The following is a 24,523-nucleotide window of genomic DNA, read 5'->3' on the forward strand; positions in this document are numbered from 1 at the left end:
AAGATCTGCCTTGTAAATTGAGTTAGCATTTCATCTGCCTTTTCTAAAAATACCAGTGGGTCTTAAATTCATTTTGCTGCTCATGCAGTACCCATGACATGGCAATTAAATGATGCTTTTTTATAACCCACAGTTCTTTAAGTTCAGTAACAACATTTTAATAAAAACATGTTATTCTCTGTGCAGGGAGGTCCTGGCACGTGCCTCTGTTCTATAGACCTTGGTCTCTGTTCCTAATGGTTTCCATGGATTTGAAGTGATTCAAGGGGCCTACAAGGTGGCACACTGGATGAGACTAAGAGCTGAAGTTTGCCTCCTTAGCACTGTGTTATGATCAACTGAAGGACTTTTTAATTTTTTATTATTAAATGAAGTGCAAAGAAGGGCAACGCCTAAGAATGTTCAAACTATAGTACAACTGCAGTAATTTCACAATGCTAGCAAGGTAATGCTCAAAATCATTCTAGCTAGGCTTCAACAGTACATGAACTAAGAAATTCCAGATGTACAAGCTAGATTTAGAAAAGGCAGAGGAACCAGATATAAAATTGCCAACATGTGCTGGATCATAGATAAAGCAAAAAGAATTCCAGAAAAACATTTACTTCTGCTTCATTGACTATGCTAAACTTTAACTGTGTGGATCACAACAAACTGTGGAAAATTCTTAGAGCAATGGGAATACTAGACCACCTGAGAAACCTGTATGCAGGTCAAGAAGCAACAGTTAGAACCGGACATGAACAATGGACTAGTTCAAAATTTGGAAAGGAGTATGTCAAGACAGTATATTTTACTCTGCTTATTTAACTTATATGCAGAGTGTCTCATGCAAAATGCCGGACTGGATGACTCACAAACTGGAATCAAGATTGCTGGGAGAAACATCAACAACCTCAGATATGCAGATGATACCACCCCTAAGTGGCAGAAAGTGAAGAGGAACCAAAGAGCCTCTTGATAAAAGAGAAGAGTGAAAAAGCTGGCTTAAAACTCAACATTCAAAAAACTAAGATCATGACATCCAGTCCCATCATTTCATGGCAATAAATGGAGAAAAAACAGAAACAGTGGCAGAGTTTATTTTCTTGGGCTTCAAAATCACTGCATTTGATGTCGGCAACCATAAAATTAAAAGACACTTGCTTCTTGGAAGAAAAGCTATGACAAACCTGGTCAATGTATTAAAAAGCAGAGACATCATTTTGCCAACAAAGATCAGCATAGTCAAAACTATGGTTTTTCCAATAGTCATGCACAGATGTGAGAGTTGGATCATAAAGCAGGCTGAGTGCTGAAGAATTGATCCTTTTGAACTTCAGTGCTGGAGAAGCCTCAGGAGAGTCCCTTGGATTTCAAGGAGATCGAACCAGTCAATCCTAAAGGAAATCAACCCTGAATATTCATTGGAAGGACTGATGCTGAAGCTCCAACACTTTGGCCACCTGATGTGAAGAGCTGACTCATCAGAAAGGACCCTGATGCTGAGAAAGATTGAGGGCAGGAGGAGAATAGGGCAACAGAGGATTGGATGTTGGATGGCATCACTGACTCAATGAACATGAGTTTAAGCAAACTCCAGGAGACAGTGAAGGACAGGGAAGCCTGGCGTGCTGCAGTCCGCGGGGTTGTAAAGAGTTGGACGCAACTTAGCGACTGAACAACAACAACCTCAAGGTTCATGGTGCTAATTCTGAGTGCCACTGTGTGGTATTTTCTCCCAGAAATCCCTAACACAGAGGTCAAAGTTACTGTTGGCAGAAGGGTTACGAGTTGTTTTAAAAGGCACACAAATTCATATATGCACAAAGCAATGAAGACCAAAAACATCTCACATGCATAGACTGTACATGTCTGTAGAGATTGTGTAATGAATAAAACAAAAATCATAAATCCTACAGACTCCATGGTGCATCCCTAACATTATGTATAACAAGTATAATTACTATCATATAGAGAATCCATGACATTTTTATGCTAAAATTGGTCTTTGTTAAATATTGAGAAAAGACAACTTTGTGCAGTCAGAATGTACATTAGCAGTTATTTGGGGCTGGAGGTGGAAATGGAGATTACCTGTATATGGGCATGAGGGATCTTACTGTGGTAACGAAACATTCTAAAACTGGATCAGGGTAATAGTTGCACAACATAGCAATTTACAGAAAAAAAAATCACTGAATTGTTTACTTCACATACCAATTTTATGGTATGTGAATAACGCCTCAATAAAGTTGCTTAAAAATGCAGTCTGGGGCCTGAATTTGAAAGAAAAAAAAATTAAAGAGTGGCCCTTGAAAACTGTCATTTTCATTATCTTATTTTCAAATGTGCAAAGGGAGAAATGAGAGTCTTCACCTGTACATTGTTTACTGGTCATTCAGTAGAGACCCACACTTCTGCTAACCCCCATGGAGCGAATATTCCTAATATGCTTTCCCTATACTTGATGCTTGCTCTCTTTGGAATACAACTTGAGCTGGAAAAAAGTTTACATTTGTCTGCAACGCATATCCACAACACCAAGTCTTCAGGCACAAAACACACATACAAACACACACACACACACACACACACACACGCCCCTCAATAGTATGGTATTCCTGCCAGGTGTTCTTATTTGGCTGACCTAGAGTTTATAAAAGGGCCCAGTTAAGAGTAGGACGAAATATTTTTTAACTCCCTTTCTTACACTGTGGCCTTTGTGGAACTCACTGAAGGCAGCTCGTGTGAAGTTGGGACCCTCATCCTAAGACTGCAAAGCTTCAGGTGAAGCCTGACACACGCTGAGAACCCCTACTCTCTGGACCACCTCCTGCTAGATGACACCCTTTTTATCATCCTGGTCTCTCCCTAGCCTGGTGCACAGGGCCAGGTGCCCATGCAGTGCTACCATTTGAGAAAAATAGAAGGACTGTAATGGCCAATGAAAAAACTAAGAGGACGGAATACAAGCTTTTCTTTTGAGCGAAAGGGATAAAGGATGGAAATAAAATTTTGAAATGAGTCTGTCCCAGACTGGCTTTTACAAAACGCTTTTGGGCCTGTTGCATATACTTTATTTTTATTTAGGATAATAGGCAGTGCTTGTGGCATTTATGGAGCAAATCTTGTGAAATCTGGTGTCAGGCCTTCCTCCGTCTTGCTCTGTCCTTGTAAAGTTTTGCTTTCGTAGGCACCCTTCAATTCTAATGACATCACTCATTCGTGGGAAAGTTCTCTGGAAAGAACAGAGTGTTTTACCCCCAGGCAGCTTCTCATTGGTGTGCGGTTCAGATAAGGTTCCATGGAAAGACATTTGAGTGACTAGGGCTGACCAGGGCTGCTCCCCTGGCCGTGTCCCTGGGTATCTTTGCCTCTTGGCCTGACTACAGATCAGAGGGCCCATTGTCAACAGTCCTGACCTTTGCTGGTGGCCAAGAAACTGACTGCATATTAGAGCATTTGAAAACAAAATATACCTGCCCTTTAGGTCCTCTTGGGAGAACTGTCACCAGGGCCATTGGGAAATCTTGGCTCAGAGTAAAGTAATTCTGTTTTCATTCCCATGTAAGCTGATGTGAAATGTTAACCATCCAATTTAATATGTATACACACTGGAGCTGCGGCACTGTCTCTCCAACTTGCACTGAGTTGAAATGCCAGTGCTTGGAGGGTAAAGCTCACAGTCAGTCAGTGACACTGCAGGAGACAGGAATATATTTGGGGATGTCCATATCATCAGAATTCTTAACAAAGGATAGTAATGAAAATAGGCTCAGAATTTTCTTGGCTTTCTATTTTTTTCAATGGCTGCAATATAGCAGAGCTAAAAATACTGTGGGAATCCTAAACCCATTTATCAGTACATTGAAGTAGAAGGGGAAAGAGATCTAACTTTCTTATCAGGTCAACTATATGTAATATCCTGCACTACAAAGGTGTTCTCATATAGTCCTCAACTCTAAGGTAGATTTTCATGTCCCCATTTATGCAGCTTAAGAAACTAAGGCTTTGAGAAATTAAGTAATATGCTTCTAGTAAGCAGGGGTAGGTGGGTTTGAACTCAGGGCTACCTGAATCTAAAGTTCCTGTTCTTTTATACTCTGTTGGTGCATCTTCACTAAGATGGTACTGAGAGAAGATTCTGCATAACTTTTCTGGGATTGAGACTATTAACAGTTAATCTGTGAGCCCAGCAATAAGAACACGGAATCTGTTTAACGTAGAACAAAGAGGAAGAGACTGAAGCAATCTGATTCCTGCTGTCTCCGAGGTAGCTCAGATGACTGGGGAATTCAGAATGGCTGGGTACTATTTCCCCTGAGAAGAGATTTCTTTTGGGTGGGGTGCTATGCTACTCTGTTGCCTTCTGACCCCCTATTTTTGGTTAGGTTGGGACAGAATGAGTATGTGGGTGGATAGGTGTTTTAGACAGTAACCTCTAGAAATTCTGCTCCCAGGGCTCCTACTTCTGCTAAACATTGAAAGTTGATTTCCAGAGTTGCCAGTAGGTCTTTGCAGAACCTGACTGCTGAGATAGTGTCCCCAATATGTCCTTCCTGGGCTCCACTGACCCCAGTGCCTGGGCAACCTTGAAATCACAGGCAGCTTCTAGCTAGAGTCAGAATGACCCAACCTCCCTTGTGGTCACTTAAATTAGCAGCACGTGGCTGTGCTGATGAAGATTATCTTGGCATGCTATTTTTCACCAGCTGAGTCAGAACTGAACATGCTTAAGAGTTTCCAGTCATCTAATTTTTTCAAATTTACATGTAGGAAATGCTAAGAATCTATGAATAGAGGATTAGGTCTTTACTACTTTTTGAAGTTTTTTGAAGCATGGACTCTATGAGGTGTTTGATGCCAGAGAATAATGTAGTATCAGATATCAAGGAGCTTGAATGTAATCCACTGTTGCATATTTTAAAAATGGAAAATACTAAAATTAAGGCAAAAGTGTAATATCCCCCAAATTATAAACTATATGGGAAAGGATATCTGCCATGTTTACTTTGCAACTAAATCCCAGGTGGAATGATAAAGTGGTTAAATACCAGATTTAAGTATTATGAGGTAATATGGATTCCATAACTTACCATTGATATAAACTTGGCCTAAATGTGGCCAAATCATTTTTCTATAAGCCTTAATTTTCTCATCTAACAATTGAATCATCTAAAACAAAGTGCAGGACCAGCTCTCTTCACAGGTGAATTTTATCAAACATTTAGAGAAGAACTAATAACTATCCTTTTCAAACTTTTCTAACAAATTGCAGAGGAACATTCCCAGAGCCAGTCTATGAAGTTACCATCAACCCAGTACCAAGAGCAGACAAAGAGATCACATAAAAAAGCAAACTACAGGCCCACATCACTGATGAACATAGATGCAAAAATCCTTAACAAAATACTACAAACAGAATCCAACAATGTTAAAAGGATCATACACCATGATTGAGTGGGATCCAGGGATGCAAAGATTTTTCAATATATGCAAATCAATCAATGGGATACACCATATTAACAAATTAAAGATTAAAAACCATATGATCATCTCAATAGAGACATAAAAAGCTTCTGACAAAATTCAACACTCGTTTATGATAAAATCTGTCCATAAAGTGGACACAGAGGGAACCTACCTTAATATAATAAAAGCCATATATGATAAATCCATAGCAAGTATCATTCTCAATGGTGAAAAATTAAAAGTATTTCCTCTAAGATCAGGAACAAGACAAGGATGTCCACTCTTGCCACCATAATTCAACATAGTTTTGAAAGTCCTAGCCACAGCAATCAGATAAGAAAAAGAAATAAAAGGAATCCAAAATGGAAAAGAAGTAAAACTGTCACTGTTTTCAGATGACATGATTCTATACACAAAAAAATTATAATGATGCCACAAGAAAACTACTAGAGCTTATGAACAAATCTGATTAAATTGCAAGAAACAAAAGAAAGGCACAGAAACCTTTTGCATTCCTGAACACTAGCAATGAAAGATCAAAAGAGAAATTAAGGAGGCAATCCCATATTCCATGTGTTAAAAAGCATAAAATACCCAGGAATAAACCTACCTAAGCAGGTAAAAGAAGTGTACTTGGAAAACTATAAGAAAGTGATGAAAGAAGACAAAGATGACTCAAACAGATGGAAACATAAACCATGTCACTGGATGTAAAGAATCAATATTGTGAAAATTATTCTATTGCACAAGGCAATCTACAGATTTAATGCAATTCCTATCAAATTACCAATGGTATTTTTCACAGAGTTAGAACAAAATATGAATGGAAGACCCCAAAGAGCCAAAGCAATCTTGAGGGAAAAACTGGAGTGGAGGAATCAGGCTCCCTGACTTCAGACTATGCCACAAAGCTACAGTTATCAAAACAGTATGGTACTGGCCCAAAAAGAGAAATATAAATCAATGAAACAGGATAAAACGTCCAGAGATAAACCCACACACCTAAGGCCCCCTAATCTGTGACAAAGGATGCAAGAATATACAATGGAGAAAAGACAATCTTTTCAATGAGTGGTGCTGGGAAAACTTGACAGCCACATGTATTATAAAAGAATGAAATTAGAATGCTTCCTAACTCTGTACACAAAAATAAACTCAAAATAAATTAAAGATCTAAATGTAAGGCTAGATACTATGAAACTTACAGGGAAATGCAGGCAGAACACTCTCTGACATAAATCATAGCAAGATCTCTTTTGATTCACTGGCTAGTAATGGAAATAAGAAAAATAAACAATGGGACCTACTTAAACTCAAAAGCTTTTACATAGCAAAAGAAACAATAAACAAAAAGACAACCCACAGACTGGGAGAAAATATTTACAAATGATGTGACTGATAAGAGATTAGTCTCCAAAATTTACAGAACAGCTCATGATGCTTAACAGAAGCAAAAAAACCCAACCCACTCAAAAAGTGGGCAGAGACCTAAATAGACATTTCTCCAAAGAAGACATGCAGATAGCCAATAGGCACATGAAAAGATGTTCAACATCACTCATTATTAGAGAAATGGAAATCAAAACTACAAAGAGATGTCACCTCACACCAGCCAGAATGGCTGTCCAAAAAATATCCACAAATAATTCATGCTTAAGAGGGTGTGGAGAGAATGGAGCTCTCCTACAATGTTGGTAGTAATGTAATTGGTACAGGCACTATGGAGAACAGTATGGAAATTCCTTAAAAAATAAAAATAGACCCACCATGTGACCCTGCACTCCCACTCTTGGGCATATATATGGGCAAAAACATGATCTGAAAAGATACATGCACCTCAATATTCATTGCAGCACTGTTTATAATAGCCAAGGCATATTACAAGGCATAGAATCAACCTAAATGTCCATCGACAGAGGAATGGATAAGGAAGATATGGTACATATATACAATGGAATATTACCCAGTCACTAAAAAGAATGAAATAATGTCATTAACAGCAACATGGATGGCCCTAGAGAGTGTCATATTTAGTGAAGTCAGAAAAAAGAAGGAGAAATATTGTATGGCATCCCTAATATGTGGAATCTAAAAAGAAATGATTTCAATGAACTTACTTTCAAAATAGAAACAGACTTTGAAACTTTGAGACTATGGTTGCCCAGGAGGAAAGATGGGAGGAAGGGATGGTCAGGAAGTTTGGTATGAGTGTGTACACACTGCTACATTTAAAATGAATAACCAACAAGGACTTACTGTATAGTACATGGAACTCCGCTCAGTGTTATGTGGCAGTGTGGATAGGAGGGAAGTTTGGGGGAGAATGAATACATGTTTATGTATGGCTGAGTCCCTTCGCTATTTACCTGAAACCATCACAACATTGTTTGTTAATCATCTATACCTCAATACAAAATAAAATGCTTTTTTTTTTTTTTTAAAGGCTTTTTGTTTTCACAGCAAAGGAAGCCATGAACAAAATGAAAAGGCAACCCTCAGGATGGTAGAAAATATTTGTAAATGAAGCAAGTGACAAGGAACTAATTTCCAAAATATACAAACAACTCATGCAGCTCAATATCAAAAAAACAAAACTGAATCAAAAAACCAGAATTTGAAAGGCTGCATGCACCGCCGTGTTCACTGCAGCACTATTTACAATAGCTAGGACATGGAAGCAACTATGTTTATCAGAGAAATAAAGAAGGTGCGGTACACATATACAATGGAATATTACTCGGCCATAAAAAGAAACAAGATGGTACCATCTGCAGAGATGAGGATGGACTTAGAAATTGTCATTCAGAGTGAAGTGAGTCAGAAAGAGAAGAACAAATATCATTTAGTATTAATTATATGTTGAATCTAGAAAAATTGTACAGATGAACTTATTTGCGAAGCAGAAATGGAGTCACAGATGTAGAGAACAAATTTATGGCTACCAAGGTGGGGGATGAATTGGGAGACTAGGATTGATACATACACACTACTGTGTAAAAACAGATAATGAGAACCTACTGTATACAGCACAAGCAACTCTCTTCAATGCTCTGTGGTCACCTAAATGGGGAGGACATTTTTAAAAGAGTCAATATGTCCACTGACAGATGAGTGGCTATAGATATGGTACACATATACAATGGAATATTGCTCAGCCACAAAGAGGAACAAATTTGAGTCAGCTGTAGTGAGGTGGATGAACTTGGAGCCTGTTATTCAGAGTGAAGTAAGAAAGAGAAAAATTAATATTATATATTAATGTATATATATGGAATCTAGAAAAATGGTACTTTTGAACCTTGTAGTGCAGCAACAGAGACACAGATGTAGAGAACAGATATGTGGACAGAGCTGTGGAAGGAGAGGGTGGGCAAGCTGACAGAGTAGTATTAAAACATATGCATTACCAGATGCAGAACAGATAGCTAGTGGGAATTTGCTGTAGGATGCAGGGAGCTCAACCCTGCTTTGTGATAACCTAGAGGGGTGAGGTGGGGGGAAGTTCAGGAGGGAGGGGATATGTGTATACATATAATTATGACTGATTCACATTGTTGTACGGCAGAAACCAACACAACATTATAAAGCAATTTTCCTTCAATTAAAAAAATGTAGAAGTCTAGAAGTCAAAAAAAGAGCGAATATGTTTGTGTGTAACTGATTCACTTTACCACACAGCAGAAGCTAACAAAACACTGTGAAAGAACTACACTCCAATCAAACTTTTTTTAAAAAAAGCTCTTGTTTCTATACCCCTGTGGTTCATATTCACTAACACTGCAATCAGAGGGCAAAGTGAACGGCTAGTATGGCTAGTTTTATATCATGTACATCCTATGGTATTTAAAAGTCTGGAAGTGGTAACTTAAAAATGACAGACGATCTGATATAAAGATTATTTAAAAAAAAGATTCCATGTAGAAAATAGGGCAAAACCTCCAAAACTGTCTATTTCCTTCTCCTTCATGCCTTAAAATCTCTAGGCTAAAATAATTCTTACTTGACAGAACTCAAAGGATAATCATAACACTGGAAGCAAACAGAGGTCAGACAATGCCAGTGGCCTAGAATACCCAATTTTTAAATTGTTCTGGTCCCAAAAGTAAATAGTCAGTAAAGAGAAGATGAAGTGAGCAGTAGGCAAGCTTTGGGCACAAGCCTAATCAAGATATATGAAGAAAGACCAAGACAGGACCCAGGTCAAATTACTCGCAACTCGTCAACATCTCAGAGTTTTCTCTGTAATTAAAGAAGAATGCTTACCTTTATTTGACTTGATTTATAAGGAGCCAGAGATGAAAGGAAAAGGTTCATATTTGGAATCTGATGTATCAGATCAGATCAGTCGCTCAGTCGTGTCCGACTCTTTGCGACCCCATGAATTGCAGCACGCCAGGCCTCCCCATCCCTCACCAACTCCCGGAGTTCACTCAGACTCACGTCCATCGAGTCAGTGATACCATCCAGCCACCTCATCCTCTGTCGTCCCCTTCTCCTCTTGCCCCCAATCCCTCCCAGCATCAGAGTCTTTTCCAAGGAGTCAACTCTTCGCATGAGGTGGCCAAAGTACTGGAGTTTCAGCTTTAGCATCATTCCTTCCAAAGAAATCCCAGGGCTGATCTCCTTTAGAATGGACTGGTTGGATCTCCTCGCAGTCCAAGGGACTCTCAAGAGTCTTCTCCAACACCACAGTTCAAAAGCATCAATTCTTCGGTGCTCAGCCTTCTTCACAGTCCAACTCTCACATCCATACATGACCACAGGAAAAACCATAGCCTTGACTAGACGAACCTTTGCTGGCAAAGTAATGTCTCTGCTTTTGAACATGCTATCTAGGTTGGTCATAACTTTCCTTCCAAGGAGTAAGCGTCTTTTAATTTCATGGCTGCAGTCACCATCTGTAGTGATTTTGGAGCCCAGAAAAATAAAGTCTGACACTGTTTCCACTGTTTCCCCATCTATTTCCCATGAAGTGGTGGGACCGGATGCCATGATCTTCGTTTTCTGAATGTTGAGCTTTAAGCCAATATACCCAAGTTTTACTCAAGTAAAATGACTGTGTGCTAAAAGATTGCCAATTAAAGATGGTTCCTAGTACAAAAAAGGCTAGGTTCCAAATGTTCCTTCTTACACATTATCCTCTTGTATTTCGAACCTGCATTTCCAGCGAAGCAATGTGATATAGCATGGTTATGAACTTAGGCCAGTCTACTGCAAAGTACCTGTTTAGCACTCCACAAAATATACCTAAAGTTTCTAACAGTTCTGGCCTGAGTTCTGAGTCTTGGAAGCAGAGATTATAGGAGAGAAAAGAATGAAGAAATAATATCTTGCTGCTCACAGTTCCCACCACAGTCACAATTACGAATGAGAAAACATTGTTTCCATTCTGATACGCTTAGTGCTTTGAAATTTACTTTAGCCCTTTCTTACTACAATAACCTACTCAGATATATCCTATTCTTCAAAAATAAGCTACACTATAGAAACAGCTATTCATCTCCCTTGATTCTAACTTTAATTCTTAGCTGTCTCTACAATGTGTTATGAAGAAAGCAATCTGACAGACCAATTCATACTCATGTGTAAATGATTGTACATTAATTTATATATATGGCACACATACACAAACACATGCACACACGTAATTGCATTATTTATATGCTAACTAGGAATCATTCTAGGAGCCAGGGATGTAATAGAGAAAAAGAGTAAGGTTTCTGCTCCTATGAAACATTTCCGTGGGGAGAGTAGGCCAAAGACAATACTCAAAAGCATACTAAAAATTCCAGAAAGTTATAAACACTCAATATCAAAGAGGGTGACATAACCCAGGAAAACTGGGTGACTACTTCATATGGCATGGTCAGGGAAGGTCTCTTTGAAGAGGTGACGTTTAGGATGAGACATAACTGAAGACAGCCAGTCTTGTGCAAATGAAGGGGAAGGGCATTTTAGACAGCTAGTGAAACCATGAGAAAGAAATGTACTTGGCGCATGAAGGACAGTAAAAAGACTATGCTCAGATGCTCAGTCATGTGCAACTCTGTGGCTCCATGGATTGTAGCCCACCAGGCTCCTCTGTCCATGGGATTTTCTAGGCAAGAATATTGGAGTGGGTTGCCATTTCCTTCTCCAGGGCATCTTCCCCATCCAGGGAACTAACCTGGGTCTCCTGTATTGCAGGTGGATTCTTTACCAATTGAACCACCAGGGAAGGCTGAAAAACAGAGGGCAAGGAGGTAAACAGGACAGACAGACAGGGGCCAAATCATACGGTCTTTGTAAGCCAGAGTGATGCTTTTGAAGTTTATCCTAAGTGAAAGGGAAGACTGAGATTTTAGGAGAAATGCAGTCTGATTTACATCTTAAATCCATCTCTAGAAGAAGCATGGGGATAGATAGGAGGCTACTCTGGGGGTTAGAGTGAGGAAAAACAGTTGCCCAGGCTAGCATGACTATGAGCGAGACAGCTAAGTGGGTCTGATCAACATAGATGGTAGAGGAAAGATCTGCAGCAGTTATGAACACATTCACTGGGGATGAGGACAAAGGAATCAGGAACGCCTGGGAAGATGACACTGTTTTCCAGAGAAAGGCAAGATCTAGAAAGAATAGGTTTGGGTGAAAGATAAAGTACCTGGGCAGTAGAAATCAACAGTTCTATTTGGTATATGGTGCTTTTCAGCTGTGAATTGCACATCCAGTATGGATATAGGAAAGCAGTTGGTATACGAATATAGAACTCAGGGATAAGTTGAAGTTGGGGATTTACACTTGGTATTCACTGGTGTGTCAATGGTAATTAAGACTTGGAGACTGGGACAATGGCCCAGGGGGTGAGCGTGACCAAGAAGAGGGCTGGAGACCCGGCTCTGGTTCACTCCAACATGAGGAGGTGGGAACATACTGTTTTGGAAGTCCCCTTCTTCTCCAGAAAGGCAGCTCTGGGGAAGGGTGAGTCAGGAGAAAAGACTCTTCCTCTATGAACAAGTTTGGATCTTTAAGCTTATACAGGCACACCTGAGGGTTGTCAGGAGTCCTTCTCTGCTGGTAGGTTAATAATAAAATCTCACTACCAGTTGGTATGAAGAAGCTCTGTCTCATCTGCAAAGTCATAAGCTCTTTTTTCCAAGATTTTGACTATGGTAAGAACATACCATTAATGAGATACATAGATATTTAATTCTACCCTGAGTCGGGAAGACTAGTAGTGAAGCTTTTCAATGCTCAAATGCCATCACAATCTAAGAATCTCAGTCTCACAGCAGAGGAGGCAGCGGCTTATCAAACACTAGCCAGGAACCTTTCTACCTTAGGAAAACTGGTAGAATGTCAGCCTAGAGAAAGATCTGGGCTCTAGGACCAATACCAACGAATGGTAGGCTGTAAGTAAAAAGAATCAGTTTTTTTGCCCATAGCAACTGGGCTTTGTCATTTGGGAAGAATAGCATCTTTTCCCCTCTAAGAAGTCAAGCACTTCTCTGAATCATCAGGATTGAAGGATGAAGTCAGAAATATTGAACAAGATGCTGAATGAACAACTTGCAGTTTTCTGAGGTGGGTGGGGGAGAGAATGTCTGTTTATATAGATATGATCATGTGAGATTACCTGTGAATATATTGTTTGGGGAGTACACTGCACAGTTAATATTACAGCAAGTTATAGGAATTCTCCCATTAACAGAGCAAACAAATCTGCTTCCCAGTGGGAAGAATTTATGGTAATGCGGGGAAGACAACTAATGACTCTGCTGTATCATCCCATAGGCTTTCTCACCTCTCGATACCCCTACTTGGGTTCTGCTCTGGTTTTTAAGTGGCAGGACAAATGACTTCAAGCACTAGTGAGTGAAGTCGCTCAGTTGTGTCCGACTCTTTGCGACCCCATGGACTGTAGCCTACCATGCTCCTCCATCCATGGGTTTTTCCAGGCAAGAGTACTGGAGTGGGTTGCCATTTCCTTCTCCAGGGGATCTTCCTGACCCAGGGATTGAACCCAGGTCTCCCGCACTGCAGGCAGACACTTTCCTGTCTGAGCCATCAAGCACTAGGGTTTACTGTAATCCACATTCCATGTCACACAAGAAATTTTAATCATACGGCTTCGATATGTTCGAAAGGGTTCATTCAAATACGAGATACAGAGCCATGTTGGAAGACTGATATATAGCAAAAGGAGCCAGCTTTGAGATATTGATATGAATGAAGAAAAAAAGAAAACCACCCCAAAACATTTTCAGACCCAAGGATTTCATGTAGGAAAAGCATTTTTTTTCAATCCCTTTTAAAGTCAGAGATGCATTTGGTAGGCCCTACTGCTGACTTATCAGAAATTCAGGCTAATTTTGAATAACTGTCATGAGATCTAATTTTGCCTTCATTACCATAATTTGCACATATTCTCCTCAAGGGTTAAGAGTGTGCCACGGCCAAGAGTGTGCACTGACTTGGGCACCGTTTCGCACGGTGACTTAAGCCTTAAGGACAGTAGATCCCCTGACGTTTTCCTATAGTAACCTGAGACAGAGCTGGGGCTGACCGTGATGCTTAGTTCCTGCGGTTGTGTACATGTTCTCTAAACAAAGCAACTGAAGAGTATTTTCAGTTTTTCCTCTTGCTTCCTATATTTCTGGTCATTCTTAGAAAAAAATAAAGACCAAATACATATCTGTTGGAGTACAGCTGGTTTTAAGGGGGAATCTACTCTCTTCTGAGGATCAGCAATCAACAGAAAGAATTTGCACAGCCCTGCTCTCTAAGGTGGGAGGAAGAGCACTCGTAATTGCTCGGCTCCTCCATGAACTCAGCTGGACTCCCAAACCATGCTGGGCCCAGCATGATCAAGACCTTCAAACAGTCAATCAGTTGTGTAACACCAAGCGCTGTGGCTGACCAGTGTAAATCTGGACATTTCATCCATCCCTTGTTTCTCAAGGCTGAAGGGTCTGGATTCATACTCGTCAGATCATCTTTAGCCATTCAACACCATAATCACAAAAGCTGCTTTTTTATGGAATTCCTTCTATGTCCCAGATGCTTTACTAGCTGTATAATTTACAGGCATTTTCCTAATCCTTACCCTTATTCTGCAAGTTAAGTATGGTTATCCCTAGTTCATAAATGAAGAAACCGAGGCTCAGAGAAGTAATCTATACATAGTCATGGAGATAATAAGTACCTGAGAAGAACAATTAATGATTTAGATCAAGAAATCATGGTTCAGCTGTGCTTGTTTTTAGTCTCAAAAACCAAAAGTCAGATTGCCAACTATGTCAAGTGTTAGTAGAAGTCATAGCGTTTTTATCAAGGCTCTGGCAAGTGTTGAAAGTGGGAAGGGAATAGCTATATCTCTCCACAAGTCCTGCCTTTTCCCAAGCCCACTGCAACTCTTGTCACTGACTTTCTGTCAATAGAGACACGAGTCTTGTTACTCTCAGTTGAGGCTGTAACTCTGTCAAGATGTCAACCAGTGCTGGAGAGTGGATCCAGAACCTGACTTATAATAAACTCTGATGTGTTGATATATACTTGTGAATCACCTGTGAGCTTAACACACATTTTGGGCCCTTCTTTAGACCTTCCGATTCCATGGCTCTCAGGCACTTGCATTTTTTAAACAAACTCTGAGGTAATTTTGATGCCCAACAAAGTCTGAAAATTACTGCTCTCAAAGTAATGTTCAGGAGAAGGCTATCTTACTTAGAAGAGTGAGTATACATAATGAGCTATAGCTGTAGGTTGGAAGAAAAATTCACCTTATAGGAATGCATGAAGGGATGTCCAGTTGGTCTGCTCACTTTGGTCAGGATGACTTTTTCCTTGTTCTGATTCATGTTAGTTTTTTATCTACTCCCATTAATATTTGGGTCAAGAGAACATCGTATCAGGTCACAGCTCTGTCGGTAAAGAATCTGCCTGCAATGCGGGAGACCTGGGTTTGATTCCTGGGTTGGGAAGATCCCCTGGAGAAGGAATGGCAACCCACTCTAGTGCTCTTGCCTGGAGAATCCCATGGACAAAGAAGCCTAGCAGCCTATAGTCCATGTGTTCAGAAGAGTCGGACGTGACTTAGTGACTAAACCACCCAACAAATACAGTGAGTGCTTCTTGCTAAATACACAGAAGACAGAAATTTTGTTCTTAAAGATGATTCTGCAGCTGTGTTTTTCAAAGTTCTAATTGTAATAGGAAGCTGACCTATCAATCTAGCCATCAAATCAGTCTGCTCTCTCTGGGCAGGCAGGCAGGCCCTCTGGGAATGCTACCCTGTCAGCATGAGGACACTGACCAGCTTTCTAACCTTGAGAAATGCCATGACAGTATTCTGGCAGTGACATCATGCATAGCTTTGGGCTTTTGTCTTTCATGGGCCGGGTTTGTTAGCGCAGACCTTGAAACCGCAGAAACAAAAAGGTCAAGAAGGTGAAAGGGCTTCCATTTCTGAGGCAATCACACAGGCATGTATTCCCTACCTGGCACTGAGGTTCCAAGCGCGACGAACACCACCGCGGTCACGGAATCCTTCAGGCCGATGGTGCAGCCGAAGTGGGAAGCGAGGTCTCCAATGAAAGCCGTCAGTAGGCCGATCATGAGGATGGAGACGATGAAACACGCCCAGCCATTCCAGTACTCTGTCGGGGGGACAAAGGCGAAGAGGACCTTCCAGAACACAGTCAGAAAGTGCATCACGTAGTCAAAACAGGAGGGCAGCTTCTCCTCCCCACATTCGTCGTCATCGTCATCTTCTCCTAGAGAGAAAGAGATGGAGGATATTCCATCAAAACCTGTTCTCCTACTTTCTCCTTCCCAGGCTTTTTAGCCCTTGCCTGACAGGTTGGTGAAGCTTTGGGTTTTCCAATAGCCAATCGTAATCAACCAAATAATTATTAAGGTACTGACATACTTCAGGGAACAACAGCAAAAACTTAAGCCCCAACCAGTTCTGGTGATATGCAAACAACACACACTTTCTACTCCCATGTCACCTCCAGTGAGAGTTGTCATTTCATAGAAATGAAAAGGATTTCTCCCCAAAACCAGGAAAGTCATGTCCAGGCTTGGAAAGAAGCCTCTTTTAATGAAAGATAACTGACGATTCTTCTACCAGGATTCTTTCTTTCCAGCTTGGAGTCTGGCTCTGGGGATTCATGGCTATATGATCTCATATAGGACCATGTTCTAATAGAGGCCTGTGAGCCCTGCATATTTCTCCAGCTTCATCTCCTGCAACTACTTCAAACTCAAACTTCATCCCGGCCACATTAAAAAAAAAAAAACTGTATGTAATGTACTTTCTCTTACTTTTATCTTTTAGAACCAAATGTGCTTGGCATGGGAGAAGGAAATGGCAACCTACTCCAGTATTCTTGCCTAGAGAATCCCGTGGACAGAGGAGCTGCTGTCCACAGGGTCGCACAGTCAGACACGACTGAAGCTTCTTTGCATGCATGCATGCATTGGAGAAGGCAATGGCAACCCACTCCAGTGTTCTTGCCTGGAGAATCCTAGGGACAGAGGAGCCTGATGGGCTGCCGTCTGTGGGGTCGCACAGAGTCAGACACGACTGAAGCGACTTAGCAGCAGCAGCAACAGCAGTGCTTGGCATATCCTAACCACTTTCTCCTTATTCTTTAAAACATCACTGCCTCTGTGAAACTTTCCCTGACCCCTGCCCCCTCTCCCTCTGGCCATGCTGGGAATTTCTCAAAGCTTCCATAGCCCCCCAACACTGGTAACACTGGATCACTGGTTCTCAAAGTGTGGTCCCAGAAGAGTGGCAGCAGCAAGACATTTTTTAGAAATGAAAATTCCTGGCCCCACTCATCAAACACTAGGGGGAGGGGGTGAAGGGGGAGGGGTGTGAACAAGTCATCCAGGTGATTCCTACACATGCTTAGTTTGAGAACCAGTCTCTAGATTGCACCTGTTCTTCCTCCATTGTGACTGTGAACTTGTCAAGGGCAGGAATGTGTTCATCTTTGTGTCTTTAGTGTTTGATCTCATCTCCAGCATATGCAATAAGCTGGCTAAGTTAAATGAACGTGTGTTTGGATTCCTACTGACTCAATTTAAGTACTTAATTACATAATGGATACACCCATACCAATTTTGCCAATTATGTTACATGATACTATCAATGCATAATAATCAAGTATTAAATAATACTACCAAGAAATTCAAAGCTTACTCTTTAAAGAAGTCAGGAAAACAATAATAGTGTTTTAAGACACAGACTTCATTTACAATGTGATATTGTGAAATAGCTGTATCATCACGACTCAATTGACATGAGTTTGAGCAAACTCCGGGAGATAGTGGAGGACAGAAGAGCTTACTGTGCTGCAGTACATTGGGTCACAAAGAGTCAGACATGACTTAGCAAATGAACCAGCAACAACATAGGGATATAATCCCCATTCACATATTTTCAACTCTTCTCGAATGTCAACTCTTCTTGAAGCAGGGGCTAATAAATATTTCTGTGTTTCGTGGCCACTTTGGAAAGAACTCCTTGAGACTTTGTTTCGCCACCACTACCTCCCAAAATCTTGTCATCAGGGATCCACTGTCCTCCCAACTAATGCAGCTGGCAGCAGGTGGGGCGGCCACACTTCCCAGCTGACGGCAAGATCTGAGACTGCCAGCATGGGGCCAATGTGCATGCCCTTCACGAGACTCTCTGTGCAGAGGCCATCTGAGGCAGCTCATAATTGGGAAAGCCTCTTAAAGCAGAGGAGCTCTGAGAGAAAAGTGGCTCTCACAAAACACGAGGCGTGTCTGGATTTGTCATCTGTCATCTTACAGGACGAGAAAAGAGGCAGTGGGTCACTCTTCAGTGAGCATGAGGTCAGAAATTATTATGCAGATGCACTTTGGCATCTGCAGAGAAAGTAGCCTGGTCTGAGGCTTTGGAAGCTCTGGAGTAAGCTCTCAGGAAGACGCCCCCAGCAGATGGATGGAATCAGCTTTGGAGACTAACGAGGACTTGACTTGGCCACAGATGGAAAAAGGTGAGACTCACTAGAGGGAGAAAGTGTGGATGACCATGTTAAAGTAAGTGACCAAGGAGGCCACTTGGCCATTACACTAGGGTGACTCTAATGCCTTAGGAATCGATGTAAGCAAGCCGAAACCTCAGCCAGAGGCAATTCCTATACCTACACCAGTATCGGAGAAAATGAAATTGAGGAGCCATCAATCTCAAATAGCCAACTGTCAAAAGTAAGGCAACTGCTTAAGCTAGAGCCAACTGGACAATCTTCTTGCTTCTTATGAATCCATGTTTGGTCAAATAAAGTCTTAAAAGCTTTTAATGTGCCTCAGTTTATCTTTTAACAACCATTTGTACAGTGCTTATGCTATATGGTTATTATTACATTTTTAATCTCTCTCTTGCCTGAAAGCCGAAGATGTTTTGAAGTAAAAGCACATGTTATGGGCTGAACTGTGTCTCCTCCAGATTCAGCCTGACTCCCAGTACCCAAGAATATGACTGTATTTGGAGAGAGGGGCTTAAAGAGATGGGCTGTTAGGGTGACCCCTAAACCAATCTGACTGGTGTCCTTGTAAGGGGGAACCGGGATACACAGAGAGACAGCAGGGCCACTTGCACGTGGAGGAACAACCCTGTGAGCACACAGCAAGAAGCAAGCCCTTCCTGCTCCCAAGTCAAGGAGAGAAGCTTCAGGAGAAGCTGAACCTATCAAAACTAACATCTTGGACCTTTATCCTCCAGAACTGAGAACACACATTTCTATTGTGTAAGCTCCAGTCTGGGGTGTTTTGTCACGGCAGTCCTAGCAAACTGTACAGCCCCTATGGAAGCATCCTGTATCACAGCACTGACAGGTGGGAACAGCCACTCAGTGTTTTGATTACCTACTCCTTTCTTGTTTCCTTATCCATTTCTTGTTTTTTCCTACTGTTACTGAACGAGGTTCATTTTGCCCTAAGAACAGTAAGGCAAATCGCTGAGAGGCTGAGGTTTGCAGTAAAGGGAGGGTTTATTCCCAAGGCAGCTGAGTGAGGAGACAGGAGGACAAATCCCAAAGCTGCCTTTTGAAAGCAGAGGGTTTGGATATTTACGGGATGACGAATAAAGAAGAAGGTGGTCTGGGACATGGGGAGCACAGGGAAAGGTGATTGGACAAAGATGCCGTAATCTTGGTTCTGCACAGGCATAATGCTCAAAAGGTCACTGAGTGAGCACTCACGCATGCCCAGTTGGAGGGTCAGTGGTCCCAACCAGTGTTAACCAGCTCAGTTCCAATTAGACACAGCCTAAAACATCTCAGGCAAGCATCTATTGTTTACGCTATTTGGAGAACTTGCAAGTCATAAAATAACCTTGATTAGTGAAGGCAAGTGAAATGGATTTGACTTTCAGTTCCATTTCATTTCACCTTTCTTCCCATTTCCCTCTTACCCTCCACTTGAGTTTCAGGTGAAACTCACTGCGAGAGTTGCAGTTGTCAGGTCTTATTTGAGGGGAGGGGCAGAACAATTTTTCTACCCCCTCTTCTCCCTACTTCCCAATCTAAAGTTCCAGTGTGTGGTGGGGGGCGGTGCTCTGCATGTACCCTAGGAAAGCTCAGAAAAAGCACTAGACCTTTTAATTATATTTTTGTATCTGATTCTTCAAAATTTCTATATTTGTAAAGATTTTATGATTTTATAGGGAACATGATTCCCAGGTGGTGTGAATGGTCAAGAACCCACCTGCCAACGCAGAAGACATAAGAAATACAGGTTCGATTCCTGGGTTGGGAAGACCCCTTGGTGGAGGGCATGGCAATCCACCCCAGTATTCTTGCCAGGAGAGTTCCATGGAGAGAGGAACTTGGCAGGCATAGGGTTGCAAAGAGTTGGACATGACAGAAGCAACTTATGCTCACATCAAGCATGCGTGATTAAAACAGTTTGGGAAACACTAGATTTTAATCAATCATTCATACAAACACAGATCATTCTGCCTCTAACTCTACGAAGTTAATTTTGGGTGTCTAAGTCTCATATTGTGAAGATGAAAAGAAAACAAATAATGAAGCTTCTCATAAAAAATGACACTTATAAATCAAGAGCAGATATTATATTTGTCTTCAAGATGGAAATAATAACACCATTCCCAGGAGGGACATGCAAGGGAATAATTAGATCATCTCTGGAAAATATTTGAGGATATTTCAAGGTAATGATTATCATGGTCATGATCATTATTTCCCTCCACTTAGTATTGTTATGGTGTTTCCCCATCATTGTCTAATTGCTTAGTCAAGGTGCTGGGTCCTAAGGTGACATTCTAGGCTTTTAAAAACAAAATCTGATATTGCCCTCTGTAAGTTTGCAATGCAAAATGTGTGTGTGTGTGTGTGTGTGTGTGTGTGTGTGTGTGTGATAGAGAGAGAGAGACAGAATTTCCTTCTGTAGGCTTCCAGCATTATAGGAAATTTTAAATATTTTAATGCTTAAGTCTGGACTGGAAGGCCCATCTGTTTTATTGCATTTGAAAGTAGAAGTGGCTTCCCATCCTTTTTCCTGGGATCTCACTGCTCTTTATAAATTTTAATCTCCAACTCAGATGTCATTTAAATATTAAAAATGACCCCTGACTGCCATGTATGATGCACAATTACCCTGTCTTGGAGAAGGACAAAGAAATATTGTGTTCATTCATCAGCATCTGTATTATACTTAAAAGTGTGCACCTTACAAAGAGCAGTGGAGCATTAAAAAAAAAAAAAAAAGGCACCTGGAACACCTCTCATGTGATGGCAAAGATGATAGTAATTCGCTGTTTCTGTATGTTTGGTAGCTCAGCGTTACCGGACGCTAGGTAATTTTTTCGAGTTTCTCTTCTGCATTAGCAAAGGAACAGGCAGGTTGGTTGGTTTCCTTTTATAGAATTCCAAGCAAAGGGTCCTCTTATCTCAGAACCCTTCTTTTCAGCTTTATGGACTTCACTAATGGGAAGATAACAAACAAGCTGTATTTCATTAATCCTTCCCATGGCCTTTTAAGTGGTTTCCTTGATACATGTTGGACTTCCTAAATATAACTACAAAAGTAGCCAAATCATTAAAACTACAGAGAGTGGAAAGAACTGACTTTAACTATTGATATAATAGTACTTTCCCTGGCCCTGCTCTGCAGCATGAGAACTAAGACATCATCAGCTCAATTAATTGATCATGAAAGACAACCCCTGGACATTATACAACTGCACATTTTACAGCATCTAAAGTAAACCAGGTAGAGACTTCCCTGGCAGTTCAGTTAAGACTGCACTCCCAGTGCATGGGACCTGGGTTTGATCCCTGGTCAGGGAACTAGATCCCACATACGGCAATTTAAAAATCCTACATGCCACAGCTAAAAATTCCTCATGCCGAAACTTAGACCCAGCACAGCCAAATAAATAAATATTTAAAAACAAAGTAAGCCAGGTGTTAATTTGTATCCTTCTATAAGGCACTGAAGGTTTGGCCTCAGGGAGAACTTGGAAACCCAGAAATAGAGGACTTTGCTAGGTGCAGTGGACCTTTGGTTCAGAAGATTCAGAAGACTTAAATCAATTTCTGGTTCTGATAGCTTGTTTTGGGGCAAGACGCTTGACTATCCTGAGCCCCAATTCCTCTTCAGTCATATAAGTTTCTAAACTCTCACATCACAGAGCTGTTGTGAGGACAAAGGGGAAATGCCCAAGTCCTTCGTAAAACTGCAAACCCCTTTACAGACCTGTGTGCCATCTGCCATGACTGTTACTTGTCAGAAGAAAGGCAGTAAATCAATAGGATCTGAGGATACTAATTGCACAGAATCTATATTCTGTTTGAATGAACTGTTATCACTGCAGCTTCCCTGAGCGGCTTGGTTTTAAGAAAAAAAAAGGCAGAACAGAGGGAGAGAACATAATGGGGTGTCTACTAAATGTCATACACTGAGCTAATTTTTTTCACAAATCCGATCTTATTTAATCCCTATAATAACCCTGCAATGTAGGCATCTTTAATCCCATCGTACAGATGAAGAGGCTGAAGCTTAGAGACTTTAAGTGACTTTTCCAAAATAAGGACACAGTCAGTAAGTGGCTGAGTTGGGATTTAACCTCACAGCCCATAGAACATTTTACTTCCCATGATGTCTTGCTGAAGCAAGTTGAGGAATACAGCATTGATCACTGCACACTGATTCAAAGTCTAAATCTGAGAATTATTCCAATGCCCCGTGCTGTAGAATGTAATGTTACCTTTTTGTAGGAATGCAAAAATGATGTTTCATTATTAGTAATGTTTGTATTCTCATTTACTTTTTAGTATATGATGTGCTCTTAGCAGAGTCAGCCATATGTTCTTTCTTGAACTCCTGGGGACTGTCTAAACCCAGGAGACAAGACAATCAAGTAAGGGAGAGCATCACAGTTATGGCTGATTTTGAATATCTAGAGTACAGCAAGTTATTTTCATTTCTAGTTGTCAAAGGTCAACTCTCTGTATCAACATCCTGGTTTGCATCCAGTTCTTCATCTAGAATTTGGGAAATTGGCCTAAATTATTACAAGTTTGTAATGGAAAGCAGTTTAGAACCTCTACTGTGGTTAACCTGAGAAAATGTTTGACTTTCAGAGCCTTCTAGATATTATTTATTTATAATCAGTCCATTTTTATTTTGCAAGACTATCTTCCAATATGAGAATAATGAGAATGATCAGAATGCTTTCCGGGAGTATGACATTATTGATTTAGGATGACATTTGTGGCCAGTCACACCGCCTTCCACGTAATCTTGTAAGCCCGGTAAGTGTTACTCAGCAGCCCCATGTAATATACAAATCAATAACTGTGAATGTAGATCACTAAAGTGGTTTTCTTCACTGTACAGACATTGTTTGGGCATAATTTCTTTCTGAAATTTTATGTCTTTTTTCCCAAGTGTGGCTGATTTGATTTTGTGTCTCTTTAGTTTCCGAGCACAAAGATTTGCTGCCTTCAAACAAATTAAAAAGCTAATTTATTACTGAATGGACTTTCTCTTCCATAGCTATTACTTTTTTTTTTTTTTTGCAACCTGATATACAATGATTATAAATCAAGTTCTACTCATCTGGTGTATAATTCTATTTCTCTTATTCAACGCTTCTTACAGAATTATTAACTATTAAAAATGAAAGAAACCTTAGCAATCAGCTAATTTACCCCCTTTTAATTTTAAGAGAACAAACAGAACTGATTCAACTGATGAATTTTTGGTCTCTTTTCTCATCTCTCTCTCTCTCTCTCTCTGTGTTATATGTAAGAACTTGATTGAAACCCAGTGGCTTTTACTGTCTTGCTCATTCAGTGACTAAAAACCTTCTTTTTCCTCTTTCCCATTTTATATGATTGTAAATTATTTCTCCCCTTCATGGATTACAACTTTGTTGTGGGGAAGGGGCTTGTGTAACTCTATGAAGCGATGAGCCATGCCATGCAGGGTCACTCAAGATGGACACATCACAGTGGACAAAATGTGGTCCACTGGAGAAGGAAATACAACCCACTCCAGTATTCTTGCCTGGAAATCCCCATGGACAGTTTGAAAAGGTAAATAGATATGACAATGGAAGATGAGCTCCCCCAGTTCAAAAGGTATCCATTATGTTACTGAGGTAGAGCAGAGGGTAATTACTAATAGCTTCAGTAAGAATGAAGCAGCTGAGTCAAAGCAGAAACGATGCTCAGCTATGGATGTATCTGGTGGTGAAAGTAAAGTCTGATGCTGTAAAGAATAATATTGCATAGGAACCTGGAATGTTAGGTCCATGAATCAAGGTAAATCGCACATGGTCAAGCATGAGATGGCAAGAGTGAACACTGACATCTTAGGAATCAGTGAACTAGAATGGATGGGAATGGAAGTATTTAATTCAGATGACTGTTATACCTACTACTGTGGGCAAGAATCCCTTAGACAAAATGCTCTAGCCCCCAAAGTCAACAAAAGAATCTGAAATGCAGTACTTGGGCGCAATCGCAAAAAGGACAGAATGATCTTGGTTTGTTTCCAAGGTAAACCATTCAACATCACAGTA

The 24,523-nt window shown here is 40.7% G+C and overlaps 1 protein-coding gene across 16 annotated transcripts in view; it reads right to left on the minus strand.

Moving 5' to 3' along the window:
* SLC8A1 (solute carrier family 8 member A1) overlaps positions 1–24,523 on the minus strand; it is a 447,518-nt gene that overhangs the window by 29,529 nt on the left and 393,466 nt on the right. For all 16 annotated transcript variants that reach the window (XM_061432164.1, XM_061432168.1, XM_061432177.1 and 13 more), the window contains one exon: positions 15,930–16,205. In XM_061432164.1, coding sequence (XP_061288148.1) covers positions 15,930–16,205 — 276 coding nt within the window. The remainder of the gene's footprint in view (positions 1–15,929; positions 16,206–24,523) is intronic.

This window comes from Bos javanicus, chromosome 11, assembly GCF_032452875.1.
Source record: "Bos javanicus breed banteng chromosome 11, ARS-OSU_banteng_1.0, whole genome shotgun sequence".
NCBI lineage: Eukaryota > Metazoa > Chordata > Mammalia > Artiodactyla > Bovidae > Bos > Bos javanicus.